Source organism: Rhinolophus sinicus, chromosome 15, assembly GCF_057876585.1.
Source record: "Rhinolophus sinicus isolate RSI-liver-muscle chromosome 15, RSI-T2T, whole genome shotgun sequence".
Lineage (NCBI taxonomy): Eukaryota > Metazoa > Chordata > Mammalia > Chiroptera > Rhinolophidae > Rhinolophus > Rhinolophus sinicus.
Window position 1 is genome coordinate 27,092,244 of NC_142515.1, and position 17,538 is coordinate 27,109,781.

Below are 17,538 nucleotides of genomic sequence, written 5' to 3' on the forward strand. Positions count from 1 at the left end.
AGAAGAGTGAAAACAAGTGTTGACCAACTGCCAAGCACCACTTTAAAAGAGGAGGACTACTAGGGGACATTCATTCAACCAACATTTAATCAGTAGCTATCTATTTTGCCCACAGTAAGGCAATGAGTAACATAATTCCAAAGCCTACTCCCTCCCCTAAACATACCTTGGGAGAGGAAGTGAGGGCTTCAGCGTTAAGATTGCGTGGAGCCCTCTGGGGTGACAGAAGGCTCTAGCTGAGGTATTGGGGGGGGGGGGGGGGGGAGACGATGAATCCAGAGCTTTGATCTGGGTCCAGAGGGCCACCAGAATTGGGAGTTGCTAGCACCAGCTGTCAGGAGAGATGTGAAGAGGCAATTATTTCTGAACAAAGAAAAATCTTTCTATATCCCTATCTTCTTCTTCTTAAGAGTTCTGTCCTTCTTGTTCACATATGTAAATTATTATCTCCAAGCTGCTAGAAAATCATTACATTATCTTCCCCTTCCTTCCATCTAAGTAAAAAACAGAAAATCTTGGTTTATTTTCTAAGAATTTATCTCAACTGCCAATGCCATCAAGAAACATAAGTAGGCAGAAACATCATTGGATGCAGTTGCTCAAAAAAGGGCAAATACTTGGAACACTCAAAGAAACCTCTTTTCTATTCTCCGGCCCATCAGTGAAAAACAGTAACTACAATGAAGGTTTTACTATAGGAAAAAGGAGAAAGCTTTAAAAAAAAAAAAATCAATCAATAATTGGCAATCTCCTTAAGACCTGAGATAACAGACTGAAAACAAACAAACAAAAAAAACACCAAAGGACATACTGCCATGAAAGAGAGAACAAAGTTGATGAAGGAGAAATACTGATTTTGAAAACGAGAAAAAAATTACATCAAGTTTCTATTTTGTTTTTTAAGACCTGAATTTTCAAAATCAAAGGCTCCCCAAATGCCTGGCAAGATTATTAGTATGGGAAAACTCAGTATAAAACTCAGTATCTATAATTTATCCCAGTGAAATTTTTTTGAGTTTATAAGATAAAAATGAAATGCAACAACAACAAAGAAAAAGGTGGAAAAGGAGAGTTACCTAAAAAGGTATTTGGATTTCCATCAGCAATGCCAACTTTAAGCAGACAGCAATATTAATCAGATATTTTACTCACAATTCTATATGTTAGAGACAATGAAATAATATTTATAGAGTTCTGAGGGGAAAACATTAACGCAAGAATTAACTCTGTACCCAGGAAAATTCTTAAATGTGAGGGAAAAATACAATCTTAAATAGGCAAAGATTCAGAGAATATACTACATACGTATTCTTTCTGGGGAAAAGTTTTAAGTAAATACTTCAGCAAAATAAAATTTCAATTGGAAGAAAATAACTGAAAAAAGAAATAATGTGAGATAAAAGAAATATCTGTCAACAATAAAATCTACAAAATAGAAATAAATGTAAATATTTTGTTAATACAGTTAAGAAAGGAGAAAAGACGGGAGAAGGGGAACATTTGCAATATAATAAATATATAAGAAGCCATTAAAGAAAAATTAACAATGGGAAACATGAGAGGTGACAATAGCAACAAAATTCTAGATGCTGGAAAGCAGGTCAGAAAACAATCCCAGGCAGACAGTGGGTAAAACTAAGAACTAACTCATTTTACACTCTGAATCTTCAATAGGATTAGGAATTAGCAGCAACACATAACAGAAATGGGAGAGGGGGAGGAAACTAAAATAAAGAGAAATGTGGAGAAAGGTGCTTGAGTTTTGGTTAGATGCTAAGATTCCCTTCCCTACTCCATACTATGTAACTGCTATTCCACCACCACAGCAAAAGTCTGTAGGTTTATTCTTTGCAGAAAGTAAAGCAGTCTCTGAAATAGGTGATACCAGACACCTGAGAGAGTGGGTACCATACAACAAGCAAGAGTATTACATAACCATATACCTATGAGACCCAAACCTCATCCCCAACCCCCTTTTTCTCCTAGGTTGTTTCCTAGGCTAAAACAGTGCTACTAAAAATACGGTCTATTGGGGTGGCCGGATGACTCAGTTAGTTAGAGCGCAAGCTCTGAGCGGAAGGGTTGCCGGTTCCATTCCCACATGGGCCAGTGAGCTGCACCCTCCACAACTAGAATGAAGGACAGCAACTTGGAGCTAATGGGCCCTGGAAAAACACTGTTCCCCAATATGCTCCAATAAAAAATTTAAAAAGTTTAAAAAAATACGGCCTATTGATGGTCCATGAATTGTTTGTCATCACTAATCTGTAACAATATATGTACAGAAATTCAGTGAGAGTAAGCATGTAGAAACTATTACAGCAATTCTATAGAGTTAAGTTTATGTCTATTGAATCTAACGATAAAAATTTGGACTTCTTTTATATGCCTTCATTTTTAAAATTTAATTTTCCAGTAATAGAGGCACTATGATATACTAATGATGGGAACATAAGCTGCCATAACCTTTATAAAGAAGTCATATATACACATATATATAAAATAAATATAACAATAATAATATGTGTGTGTGTGTGTGTGTGTGTGTGTGTGTGTGTGTGTGTATACACATATAAATATTAAAGTACCTGGGGAGAAAGTACATTGACTTCTAATTCACTTCTAGAAATATATCCTAAAGGTAACAGTCAGAGATGTTCACTGCAGCATTTTTTACAAAATCACAAAATTAAAAATAATTTACTAAATGTGGGGCGGCTGGTTGGCTCAGTTGGTTAGAGCACGGTGCCCTTAACAAGGTGGCCGGTTCAGTCCCCACATGGGCCACTGTGAGCTGTGCCCTCCCCAACTAGATTGAAACAACTACTTGACTTGGAGCTGATGGGTCCTGGAAAAACACACTTAAAATAAAAAATTTTTAAAAATTAAAAAAAAAAAATAAATGTCCACCAAAAAATAAATTATGGTATTTTCATTCAATGGAATATTATTCACTTTTTAAAACAATGCATTATAAACACACATTTATAAGATATCCAAGATGCATTAAGTGAAAAAACAGAAAACAGACAGTAGATATATTACGTTTCAATTTATTCAACTATTGATAGATGGATAGAGAACGGATGGATAAACAGACATATGGACCCAAAAAACTCACAGTAAATAGTCAATCCAGCGTACACACATAAAAGTGTTTATAGTGATTACTGGTTATTCTTAGGTCAGTGTTTTTTAAAATGTTGTCCTTGGACAGCAATGTATGGCTTCCACAATGGCATACTGTACTTCCTTATCATAGTACAAGCAAATAGCTACATTTGGATGTAAGGAGAATGACAATCTCTTTGCCTCTATTATGAAACTTTATCAAAAATGGCATGAAGCCAAGAAAATTTTGAAATTTTCAAACAGAAGCAAGTGACTTTTGTGGTAAACCAACTGAGTTTTTCCTGGAGAGACTTAAAATAGTAAACCTGAGCCAGTACAAAATTTATGGTGGAGAAGAATTCAAAATAAAAGAGGTTTTTTAACGATGTACTCCTCATAATCAACACACAGGTAGGTATCCAACTACACCACTGCAGAAAAGCTTGTAACAATGGCCACAAAGCTAATGGCAAACGTGTAACACTCAGAGAATGAAGAATTAGGCTATTAGGTATCACTCATGCTTTATAAATTCATGATACAAGAAAAGTGATTTTTTATTTACTTAACAATTTATGAGCCATGATGTTACCTAAAAAGTAAGTAAAAGGAATGGGTGCCACCAGAATAGCAGAAAACAAATGATATTCAATTAATAATATGCTTCATGATCTTGGTACATTGTTAAAAGAAAAAGAAATAGTAAAAATTATAACATCAATCTTTTTTTCTATATACTATACAAAGAAATGAATAGCAAGCATGATGCTGAACTATTTTTGAATTAAAGCACATCAGTCTTTAATAAAGTCTGGTTTTGATCTGACAAAATTTTATTTAGAATTTACTTTTTTGATGTTATCTTTAGCAGTTCTGCTATTGGTACTGTGGAGACTTTGTAAAAAGAATCAGAGTACTTTCTACCATTTCATTTGCTCTAGAATATTTGACTACACATGAGAATTACCTATTCCTTAAAATTACGTAAGACTTCACCAACACCACCATAGGGGGCAGTAGCTCTTTAGATTTTAGGCCTTACAACTTTGCAAGTTCTTCTATGGTTTCTGGGCTCTTCGGGTTTGCTTGAGTCACTTTTGGCAATTTGTATTTACCTTCAAAATAATCAATTTCCTTCACATTTTCTAAGTATACTTTCAATCACTTTTCACAATCTATCCTAAAAATAAGTGCACAGCAGTATCACTTAAATGTCCATGGAAAAAGGCTAAGTAAATTATAGAATTATCCACATGAAAACTATGAAGAGGTATACGTATTGAATTGATTTAGAAAGATATTGTGAATTTTTTTGTCTTCAAAAAAAGGAAGTGAAGATTAAGACAATACTTTTTAAATTAAGAGGAAAGATCCTTATTTTTATATCAGAGGAAAGATCCTATATGTTTATACAAACATAGACAAATCATAGAAAGATATCCTCCAAACTACTGAAAACAGGTTAATTTTTTTTAAAGGAATGACATCATGGGATAGCAACAAAACAATTAAAACAATAGGGAGAGAATCATCGGCTCGTCTAGGTACCCTGATTGAAACCAACAGGGCAATGTCACTACAAGTCTTTACTGAGGCCTGTATATTCCTGCCCCTGAATTCTAGGAAATCCTGTATCCTTAAAATAAGTCTCCCTTTTCAGCTTAAACTAGCTTAAGCTAGTTCTATTACTTGTAACCAAAAGCTAAATCAATGTTGACTGTGTTTACTTCACAGAAAAGTACATGATTCTTTAAAGAGCAGGGGGACTTAAACATGTAACAAGGAGCAAAGGTTATCTAGACCAGAAAAACAGAATAAAGAAATGTTGGAAGAAAAGCATTTTTCTTTTACGGCACTGCAGGATCTATATCAAAAAGAGACTGTATAACGAGGAGGTTAAGCAAAGAACAGACTGCAGAGGACAGACCTGAACCTTGAAATGAAAGGTAACCAGGAACCACTGTTACTTCACAAGCAGAGAGAAGTTATAAAAGCCCTATTTTAGAATTATATCTTGGAAATATTATTAGAATGGTACTAGAAAGCAAGATACGATAGAGAGAGAGTAAAAACTAGAAATATAATAGTGAGAAAATTAGAGGACTAATTGGTAATCCAAAGAAAAAGTGAGGATCCGGAGAAGCTGCACTGTAAACATAGGTTAGGAATCCCACAGAAGGTACAGGGAAATTTTAAAAAGACGATTCCCGAAGTAAAATGCCAAGGATTGGAAGACTGGAATACAGAACATGAAAAAGTACCATTCCTAGAATTTTGTTTGCTTTCTATGAGTATTAACAGATTTAAAAGCAAAGACGTTCTACAGTCTTTAGCTTCAGTGAAATGGTATAAAAAGGAAGAATCTATGTGCCACTCACTACATTCTAGTTGTTTAAACATTAAACAAAGAACTGAAAAACTCTGATTTTAGCTTACCCCTCTTTGTTTGTGACTGAGCATATAGCTGTGTAACTTAACTGGTCACAATACAGAGCTAGGAAAGCTAATGTAATTAGTCATTACTTTTATACCTATTATATTTCTAGTCATCAAGTTTTTTCTACAGAGATAATTCAATGGAAAATGGTCATGAATATATAAATGGATATGGAACAAAAGCAGAATGTGGCAGGAAAAGCTTACTGAAAAATAAAAGGTTCTGCCTAAAAGGAGTCTAGAACACACCAAAAAAAACCCCTAAAACTCTCATTTTCAAAGCAGAACCTATTTTACTGCCCTTAAAATAACTATTATCTTTTCATGACTTGGAACAAACATTTTAGATTTTTTTTTTTCAGCTGTTTTAAGTTTTTAAAAAGTTTACCTAGGGAGCTAATGCCTATCTTAAACAAGTAAAAAAAATAAATTTTGTAGAACTTACATATATACAATGAAAGCCATTGTGGCATAATGAGCACCTTAAACACAGAAAAAAGAAAGGAAGTTAAGTATGCAAATGTAATTAATTAGAGATCTAGAAATGTTCAAAATGCTAGTGTACATATGAACCACACACCACCCAGGTAGGCAGGTGACACTGGTATAAAATTATGAAGGAGCTGAATTACAAAAAGAGTATGAATTACTAAGGAAAATTAAAATACAGCACTTCCTGGTTCAGGTGAATCTTATGTCTTATTACTCTCTCAGACTTTGACTACTTACCCCCCCCCCACACACACACACACACACACACACCACACCACCACACCACCACCCCAATATGTAAGATGCTTTCTGCTCCCCGCACTCATACACCTTTATTTAACTTTGTTCATCATTTCCTTTCACCAGGTTTGTCATCCTCTTTTATCTTAATTCAATACTGGTCAAACTTCCTTTCTAACTCTACCTCCTGTAGGAATATGAAACCTTCTGTAATATACACTAATCTCTCCCTTCTTCTGAATTTCCATTTAAAGGATAGCCACTGAGCACCACTTTATTACAAACTGCTTTATAATTACATCATTTCACTTCTTGTTTTACCTCCCAAGATAATTTATAAGTTTCTTAAAGACAAGTTCTATGTCATATTTCTCATTTACCCCTCACAAAAACCAAGACTGGATGGATACTCAGGGACCTAACACATTCTTTTTTTTTTTTTTTAATTTATTTTTTTAATTTATTGGGGTGACAATTGTTAGTAAAATTACATAGATTTCAGGTGTACAATTCTGTATTACATCATCTATAAATCCCATTGTGTGTTCACCACCCAGAGTCAGTTCTCCTTCCATCACCATATATTTCATCCCCCTTACCCTCATCTCCCACCTCCCACCCCCCTTACCCTCTGGTAACCACTAAACTATTGTCTGCTAACACATTCTTAATTCATTTATTCCTTTATTTTCAACTCAAATATCTGACTTCCTGTGATTTCAGATTAAATCACTTTACAGCAAATGCTATACAAGTCATGTAAACTTTTCTTGTTGCAATGAAATTTAAAACACACACACACACACACACACACACACACACACACACACACAGAGTCAGAAATCACATTTTTAATTTGTAGGATTTAGGACAGAAATCTGAAGTAATCTGTCCAAAGTTAAATAAAGACCACTGAACGTAAAATGATTATCTTCATTTCATTTCCTTCTTCTTCCATTTGTCATTTTGCTGTGGCAGTGATTTAGGAGAACAGGGAGATTTTACTTAAGATTTTGGAACACATAGGGGAGGGGAAGAATCAAAAGATTTACTGCTACTTGACTGGGAGAACATGTATCAACATGTAATAAATTTCCTCTCAGCTTTCCAAAATAGTATAAACTGTTCAATTTTTCTCTGGCTTTATAAAACACCTGTCTCTATAGAGAGAAAACAAATCCCACTCCCCAGGTTTTTGCATCTTATATATGGCACCACAATCCATTCAGTTACTAAACCCAGAAATCAAGCAATTATTCTTGATTTCTCTTTCCCTTACTTCCCCACATGAATCCATAAGCAAGTCCTTGCAATTCTATCTCCATAATTCATTTTGACTTCTCTCCATCTCCACTGTCATCTTAGACCACTGTCATCTCTATCTTGGATTAAAATAACAGTCTTGCTAACTGGCATTCTATGCTTCCCTCTTGCCCACCATCCTCTTCTGAATCCATTCTCCACACAGGAGAAAAATGATCTTAATACAAGCAGATCACAGTTACCCTGCTAAAAACTCCTTAATGGCTTCCTGAAGCACTTGAAATAAAATTTAATCTCTTTGTTAAAGCCTGTAACAGTGACATCTAGTCCTGGACTTTTCAATTTCATCTCACACCATTCTCCCATCTGAAAATATACTGCAGCAAGCTACCAGAGTCTCTCTGTTCTATCGTTCCTATCTCAGGCTTTTGCACCTGCTGTTCCCTGCTTGAAGTATTCTTTCTCCCATTCTTCATTAAAGCTAATCCTTCTCTCTTTTAGGTCTCAGCTCAGATGTCACCACCTCAGAAAGGCCTTCTCCAACCTATACACCATCCTCTCCTCAAACACAAAAAAATCGTTCTCTATTTTAGCCCCTTGCATTTCTTTTTGTAATACTTTTTCTCCTGCATTATTGCATTTATTTGACAATTTATTTTCTGTCTTTACCACTGGAACAAAAGCTGCATAAGCACAGGACATCTGTCATTTCTTTGCTGTATCACCAGCACCTGGCATACAGCTGAGCTCGTAGCTAGTACCAAATCTGTGCCACTCTTTGTTCTAAGCATTGGGAATACAGCAATGAGCAAAACAGACAAAAATCCCTCCCCTCATGGAGCTAACATTTTACTGGTTATTTAGATAATAAAGTAAATGATATAATATAGTAAAAGATGACAAGTGCTGTGGAAAAAAATAAAGCAGGGAAGAATAGGCAGAACCAGAAAGTTGCCATTTAAAATATGAAGTCAGGGAGACCCCACTTGAAAAGGTCTTATTTGAGCCAAGATCTGAAGGACTGGAGCACACATCATTCCAAAAAAAGAAATAGTTAAGTGCTAACACCCTGAGTGCAGAGTGTGCCTAAAATGTTTGGAGAATAGCAAGAAGAATGTCAGCATGACTGAAGCAGAAAGCACCATAGGGAAAGGAATAAGAGATAAGGTCAAAGAAGTAACAAGGAGACTTAAACAAGGTTTGATGGACACTGTAAGGACTTTGGTTTTACTATGAAGGAGATGGGAAGCTACTAGAGCATTCTGGGTAGAGAATTAACATGGGCAGTATTATTTTTTTAAAGAGATCACTTTGGCTGCTAGTTGAGAACAGAGTATTTGGGAGGGAGGGAGGAACGGAAGGATGGAGACCAGTTTGGAGATTATTACACTACAATTACCTAGGTAAGAGATGGTAGTGTCTTGATGGAGACAATGGGGCATGGTCAGATTCTGTATACATTTTGAATAAAGAGCCCATCGGATTTTCTGACAGACTGAATTTGGCCTATGAGAGAAAGAAACATGTCAAGGATAACTCTAAAAGTTCTGACCTCAACAACTGAAAGAAATGAGTTGCTATTTACTATTAAGATAGAAAAGTCTATGTGGGAGTAGTAGGTATGGCAAGTACATCAACAGCTGAGTTTACAACAACAAAAAGTTCAATTAAAAAATAGGCAGAGGACCTGAACAGATACTTCCCTCAAGAAAACATACAAATGGCCAATAAATATATGAAAAGATGCTCAACTTCACCATTGGGGAAATGCAAATCAAACCACAATGAGATATCACCTCACACTTGTTAGAATGACTGTCATCAACAAGACAAGTCATAACAAGCAGTGGAGAGGCTGTGGAGAAAAACGGACCCTCATACACTGCTGGTGGGAATGTAAATTGGTACAGCCACTATGGAAAACGGCAGGGAGATGCCTCAAAAAATTAAGAATACAATTACCATTAGATCCAGCAATCCCTCTTCTGAGTATCTGCCAAAAAAATTTGAAAACATTTATCCGTGAAGATGTAAGTACTCCTATGTTCACTGCAGCATTATTCATGGTGGCCAAGACATGGAAACTGAAGTGTCCTTCAATAGATGACTGGATAAAGATGTGGTACATATATACAATGGAATATTACTCGGCCTTAAGAAAAAATGAAATACTGCCATTTGCAACATGGATGGATCTTGAGATTATCATCATAAGCGAAATAAGTCAGAAAAAGTCGAGAACCACATGACTTCACTCATGTGGTATATAAAACTGAAAGCAACAAATGAACAAGACAAACAAATAAGCAAAAACTCATAGACAACAGTTTAATGGTTACCAAAGGGAGAGTGGGGAGATACAAGAAGGAAAAGGGGGTGAAATTATATGGTGATGGAAGAAGATCTGACTTTGGGTGGTTAACACAAAATGAAATATACACATGATGTATTATAGAATTATACACTTGAAACCTATATAATTTTATTAACCAATGTCAGCCCAATAAATTTAATTTTAAAAATGAACATTTGAAATATTTAAAAAAAAGAGTTGAGTTCAGCCATGCATAATTTGGTATCTAGTTGACATCTAAGTAAAAATGTGGAATGTGTAGTTAAATATACGGGTATAATAGAGGTCTAGGTGTAAGACAAAATGTTGGGAGTTATCGGTGTGTACCTTTCTGTGTATATGTATTTATGTATATAAAACTAAATGAATCACCAATGGGTAAGTAAACAGAAACGTCCAAGGCTTGAGACTTGCGATACAATAACATTTAGAGGAAAAAGATGAGAAAGAACCAGCTCGCGAGAATGAAAGAATGACCAGTGAGACTGAAGGTAAATCAGGAGAGCGGTATCCTGAAAGTAAAATGAAGGAAGTGCTTCCAAGATCAGGCAGAGTTATATCAGGACTGAAAATTGACCACTGGATTTAATCATTTTTAACTCTGTCCTTTATTTATTCTCCATGTCTATCAAAACGCTACTTAGAAGTCAAAACGCATTTGAAATTATAGTTCCTTCAGGAAATCTTCCTAGACTAGGCTGGCTCTCACTAACTTCCTTCCTATCAGAACTCAGACTTAACATCCATACCATACAACAGTGCTCTCATTTATCTGTTTTGGCTCTTTATGTTGTGTTTCACGTAATCTGGATGCTTTAACTGGAAGCACTTGGAAGGTAAACAACTCGCTTATTCTTACATTTTACTAAAATCCTAAGCACAGCACTGATTATTCTCAACACATGCTTGTTGGTATGTGTAACCTACGTATACAAAAATGTACTACATTAGAGAAAGTCCACCATCTACTCAGCCTAGTATACATACTTGTACATAAATAACACTTAATAAATGTTAGGTTGAATGAAAGAAGGACTGCATTCATGCATGAATGATGAATAAAGGGGATCTTTTATAAGATAGAGAAAAAGGGCAAATTGTAGATGGATGTGAACGATCAACCTGAAGTTACAGATCTTAAACCCTTTCTGCAGCCATCCAATTCAAACTAATTTATACCCTGGCCCAAGGTATACCAGGATAGCTGGTAGAATCAAAAGAAAAACACTCATATATCACACCATAGTCCCTAACTGAAACTGGCAATCTATCGCCATCCATCTCCCATTTCTTTGTGGCTTTACTTCCTCCTACTACAGATGGGTTCTCATACATGTGAGAAAGAATGTCACTTGCACCCTCTCTAATTAACAACTTTAGAGAGAAGGGAGCATCCTTTTCCTAGAATTCATACATCACTTTCAAAGGATTCTGATTGGGTCTGCTTGAGTAATAGGCAATCACTACTGCGATAGAGATGACTAAGCTTGGGTTATAAGACTGTAAGACTGACTAATAGCCCACCAACCATTCACAATAGGGAAGAGATGGTTCCCCAAATGTAGAGATACTGAGTTGACAAAACCTGTGCGTGTGTGTGTGTATCTTCTACTAGCCACAACCTCCAACAACCCAATTTTAATTGATTTCACCACATTTTGAAATTATCTCACTTTCTATAAAGCCAACATTTGTTTTCAGCTGTTACTATCACTTCTTGAAATGAGACCCGTATGAAGCTCACTTAATCTTCTTAAGCTTCAAGTCATGCACCTTCATTCTAACATTCTGACACTTGTTTCATGCAGTCATACCAATCACAATTTTATCTTTTTAGTCAGACTTTGCTCACAGTTTTTCAAGATGGAATAATCCAAATCATTTTGGCCAGTCATCATATAGCAGCCTCTTGTTTACTTCATTATATTTGAAGCTTTCACTCTTCATCATATTACTTTTTCTGAGTAGTTTGGATCAAACACAGTAAAGAAAATTCTTAGCACTCAGCATTTACTTTCTCAATTCCAGAATAACACAATACCCATGTAAATCTCATGTGGAAAGAAGTCAAACAAATGTTATACAGGAAGAAATTATACAGGTAAACAAACATAAATGATAACCTGGTCTCTTGATTCAGCTTTGTTGCTCTCTAACTCATGGTAGTTGTTAGACATTAACGTCTAATAGAATTAAAAATCATGCATTTGTGACAAATGGATCTGAAAAGAAAGCCATCTGCTGGTAAAGTTCATGGAACTAAAGTAATAATTTAAGTTGGTATTATCTACTTTGGCTATTTTAGTAGTTACACAGACATTCTTATTCCTAATTGAGGATTACACTTATGGGTATACTTAGTGCATTTGAGGAGGGAAATCATAATGTACTGTGGCATCCCAGGTCCTGTCCAGCACAAACAGCAAGAGACTCTTGTGCTTCAAGACACTTGTGTTTCAGGGTGTTTTTTCCCAAAGGTACAATATTTTCCACTGAGTTTACAAAGTTTTTCTTATAATACCATGGATTTCTTGGCAGATATTTTCCTTCTTTCTGTACACACTAAGATATTTAAATGATTGTCTCCACAAAACCAGTCATAACTCTATAGTGATTATTAAGTCCCTTTTTTGACCTAGAATGTAGATGCCATTAATCATAATATAAATAATTTTCTTTAGGTGCATTACTTTGTGCTTACTAGAGCAAAACACAAACATTCTTCTGACCATCTATATAGCTTCAAAACGTCTTCCTACCATATTTATCTCCATCATTTATTACTTAAAAGCCCTTTATGCCACCTTTATATTTAGAAGGATAATAATTAAAACCATTTTAAGATTGCTAATGAAATGTTAAATAATAAACAGTGAAACCAAAAACTACTTTGCTGCTTACATTAAAATTAAAACCCATCATGTGTGTTGTATTTTATTAATACCAAAAATAAAATTGTAACTTAAGAAAACTCATACACATTAACTGTTTTATTTTGTCCAAGATTAAAACATAATTAACTTAGTACTTAATAGACTATATAATGTAGTACTCGAATTTTACCATACCTCTTTCTTCGAGGAACAAAAGGCACACAATTTAATGCTTGGACAAAGCCACAATCAGGAACAGTGATCAAAAGAGATGATACCTGGAAATGAAGATCAAAATTTTTAAACTTTGACTGCAAAAACTGTTAGTAAAATGTTTTTATACCCTCATTTCAGTTATGCTTTATATTCAAATTATGTGTTTAAATTTAGAAAAATAAACCTCTTTGCACTTAGGCAAAAAACTTATTAAAACGCAGTGATAAGATCATGAATTTACAAAAGTCACAAAACTCGGAGATTAGAAGTGACCTAATTCAATATCTTCAGTTATTACATGACAGGAAAAATGAGTCTTGCCCAAAGTCACAAACCTAGAACTAAAATCTGGATTTGAGTCCAACCCAGCTATTCTACCACCACAACGCTACCTCTTAATACTCACTTCTTATACCTACCATCCCATGAAAATTGCTCACCATGTGAAACCAATCTGCCATATAGAACTGAAATACTCACTGCCTACATACCTGGATCAGACAATTAATAAAAAATTCAACTTTAACTTTTTTCTTCTGCATATAGTTCTTTGCCAAAAAACTTAGTAGAGTACCTGAAGGAAATTGGACAAGATTCAAGATTTTTATCATTTAAAAAAGAAAAAAAAAATGTTGTATTAAGTAATCTAAAGCACAAAATGCTTCTTCAATAAGAACAATGCCAAGCCGAAAAGTAAACAATAAAAGTACATTAAAAGGGCATGTTTAAAGTATATTTTAAAGTCAAGCTGTACATTTATACTAAAATATATCCCCTCTGGAATGTTTCAAGATATAAAAACTTTTGGGATCACAGTATACTATTTCCAGAGAGGATAGGATAGGATTCGAAGTGTGATGGTGATAAAATTCTCAAGCATTTAAAAGCTCATACATTATCAATGGGCACAGTAGGTATTTATGGTGGTTGCTGTCCTTTTACCCTTTCATAAAACCAAATATAAAATGCTTTGAATTGATATTTACACTTACTTTCATGGCAACAATAAGGAAAAATCTGAATGTGCAAAACAGGTTGTTACACACCTATATTTTTATCCCTCCCTCCCCTTTTGTTAACAATTTTCTAGGTAAGGGGCTCATATTATTTACGAGAATTTTAACAGAAATTAACATGATCTACATGCTGCCCTTCCCTATGAAATGCTAACATCCTAAAAATGTTAAAATAATGCAATGTCTTAATGAATTTCAGAATAGTTTTGCTCAAAGATAATGAATCCATTTCTATTGACTGGCAATTGAACTCTGAAAAATGTCAGGGTATTTCACTGAATCAACTTAAATGGTTTCTACCTATTTAACTAAAGGGTATTAACTTCAGAGTGCACTCAAAACAGATCCCTTGCTGCATAAAAAAACAATTCGCAGTATCAGTAAACTAGGTCTAAGACGCAACTGCTCAAGTTGATGAAATTCCGACCCTGATGAAGTTTGGTGTCTTCATGTTTCATCATTGTGACAACTGTACAAAGTTTTTAACATTCATATGAATTCCTTAAACACTGAACTTTATTTTTCTAGGGATTTGTAAACTTTTGATAACCAAACATACCCCACGAATGTTTTCGCTAAAATAGCTCACAAACATTAAACGCCCCCAAATTTAAATCTAAGAAAACTGAACCTTAACTTTTACATTTTTCACCTTAAAGCTACCACATCTGTTTCGTTGGTCTACTTAAGAGTTATAACATTCTACCTTATATACATTCACCCTACATACTTTGTCATCATAGCCATCTAGGAAGAGACTATACTTGGCAATGAGGACACCATGTTAAGAGACTCAAAATGGACCCTACTAGTGAGAAAGCCAGTTACAAAGAAATCCATCTGGCACTGGGTGTGGTTGAGTTTTGCAGGGAAGAGCGCCTTTGGCCAACTCTGCAAAAAGGAGCGCGCGTCAGAGAACTGAGCGTATCTGCAAGAAAAGACCTCCAAAGGCCATAGACTGGACCCACAATAGGGACGCCGTCGAGTCGGGCTGCAGTAGGAATGCGAACCTATAGCTCGAGGGGTGCGGTCTGAGCGTTGCCCATGTTGTCTTCACTAGCCCCGGAATGAGCCGAGCGGGTGCTTCCAGCGCCCGAGTGGGTACTTCCAACACCGCGCACCCAGCTCCGTACCAAACACCGCACCCGATCCGCCCTTTCCTCCGGGGTTCGACTGCCCTTCGGGCGCGCGGAGGCACACGGTCGCCTTGCTTCCGTCGCACCTCCTAGGCTGTGGGACAGTGGAGAGTTGAAAAAGCCCCGACGTAAAGCAAGCACAGGCTAAGAGGCGGAAGGTTAGCTCTAGCAGCGTGCAACAACACGGAGTAAAAGAGCCGACTTTCCTAGAAAAAGTTTGCGGGAAGTTAGGCGAAAGCGCTGAATGGCCGGGACTATTTAACAGGCGGCTTCCTAGCACAAGAGGCGGATCCCTGAACCGGTTGGGGGGGACCCTGACGGCCCACAAGCTCGCCCTTTGCCCCCTGGCAAACCCTCTAGAAGTCCCTTCATCCTAACAGATCTGGGCGGTCCCGCTCACAGGGAATACCTGTCGTGGTCCCCATTGCCTGCGAGTCCCTGATGGCGGCCATTACATTTCCATCCGGGTATTGCCGGAAAGCCGATCGCCGCGCTACCGGGAGCTCTCGCTGGGGCGGATGGATCCGCACTGCACCTGGGCAAAGCGGAAGAGGACGGAGGCCGGCAGGGTCCTCGCCTCAGCCTGGCGAGGGTAGGCCATTGAACTGAGTTCGCTGCTGACCTCTCAAATTAACGCACTTCCCCTGGTGCCTCCCGCGCCAGTGATGGATTCACTCTCCCCCTTTGCTCACCAATAGCTGGAAAGATTCTACTGCCAATGGAATGATCCATTCTATGCTCTTCAGAGTAGACACCATAAGCAGGAACTGTGGTCTGGGCAAGCCCTTGCTGACTGGGAATGGTCTTAATCCTGGGATTTCAGTCATTTCCGGCTTTGCAAATGGCGTCCCCCCACCCCTTGTTTTTGACACACAGGTTTTTGCAGCCTTTGCAGCCCATCTGAATGAAGGGAGCTGCCACAAGCGGCTCTGGAAGACATAGTGAACTCCAAACATATATATTAATAATTCATGTGAAAACTACCGTTAAAAGGTGGGGTCCCATCCCCACCAAAGGATCCCTCCGCATCAAAGGACTCCATCACACGACAGGCCTGAACGAAGAGGTCAATTAATATTATGAGTGGGTTTCCCCCAAAGGCCAGTATAGCTCCTTCTGTCTTCTTCGGAGCATTTCTGAAATCCAGCTTATTAATTCACCTCACTTTTTACACAAATTATTTTACTTACTATGTGGAGGAAAACAAAGGGGAAAAAAAAGAAGACTGGGGCGGAGGGATACACCAAAATATTAAAAGTGAAACTAAATTAGAATTTTTGTTTTTTATGCCCCATTTTTTTTTTAGTAAGTACACATGGGGTTTACAATCGAAGAAAATTTTAAGTTTATCATAAGCATTTTTTCACTGTCTTAAAGTCTGCTTTTGAAAATGTTGACCTATAGCCATACACAAGATTTTCTCTCTGCTTTAATAAAAGTACACTGACGTATCCTCACTTTGTCCTTAGGAAGCGTTCTTAGATCATTGTTGGTCTATGAGTCCTCCTGGAAAAGGCAATTGAGAGGTAATCCACATTAGAGGTGCTTCATGTATCTTGTGCTCCTACGCTTCTATAAAACACACCAGGAGAAATATTCCGTAAATATCAAAAGGGATGCCATTATGGAATGAAAAACGTTTACAAATGGATTTCATTTTTCATTAAACATCATTCCCCTCTCTCTGGTCTTTATTTCCACACAAGTCTGACATGCATACACACCACAGAGGATATGAATTCTTTCTAATAGCAAAAAGTGATATTTGGAAACGTGGACAGAGTTGTTTTGTGTTTCAATGTGATTCTTGTTTTTCAGATTAAGACATTGTACCCCTCTCCTCTGTAGTATTCACATATACTATGTATTCACCTACAAAACCTTGCAAACTGTGTATATGCTATGGAAGAATTGGAATGCGTGTATTTTTTAAGTAAATAAAGTTATTGGGCCCCAGCCTTATCTTTCCCCTCTCCTTCCTCCATCTGCATCACACAACCTCCACCCACTCTTTTGCCCTCTTTTTAGATTTTGAACATTGATGTTAGCACAGATAAAGGGAGTAAAACAGAAAGAAAGGAAATAAGATAATTAAGAGAGAGGAAGAATACAAAGGGAAGAAAGTTAAATTATAGCTTAAGAAAGGATTCTGGGATATTTTGTACTTGAGAAAGATAGTTAATGGGGATAAGGCAGCTAAATTGATGCTTGAAATAGTTGATTCCACCAAAGACCTGACTCTACTATTTACTAGCTGAGGGCATTTAAGCTTTGAGATTCACAGAGTTATGCAATACATAAATAACACAGTTGATAGATTGAAGAGAGTAATCAACTCCATTGTACCCACAGTGCAAATGGTAGAAGTAATGATGATGATGATAGTCACAAAGATTTCATCT

At 36.6% G+C, this 17,538-nt stretch overlaps 1 protein-coding gene across 11 annotated transcripts in view; it reads right to left on the reverse strand.

Moving 5' to 3' along the window:
• The window catches only part of ZNF518A (zinc finger protein 518A), a 52,113-nt gene extending 36,183 nt beyond the window's left edge, over window positions 1-15,930 (reverse strand). For 3 of the 11 annotated variants that reach the window (XM_074339302.2, XM_074339301.2, XM_088791914.1), the window contains exons 1-2: window positions 15,829-15,930; window positions 12,964-13,046 (exon numbers count right to left, since the gene is read on the reverse strand). In XM_074339302.2, the coding sequence (XP_074195403.2) occupies window positions 12,964-13,046; window positions 15,829-15,894 (149 nt within the window). In that variant the 5' untranslated portion in view covers window positions 15,895-15,930. Of the gene's footprint in view, window positions 1-166; window positions 332-11,747; window positions 11,856-12,963; window positions 13,047-15,010; window positions 15,439-15,545; window positions 15,686-15,828 lie in introns of those variants that run through there. The other 8 variants (XR_002136754.3, XM_019724769.3, XM_019724770.3 and 5 more) reach the window with 7 other exon arrangements.
• Between the last annotated feature and the right edge of the window lie 1,608 nt (window positions 15,931-17,538).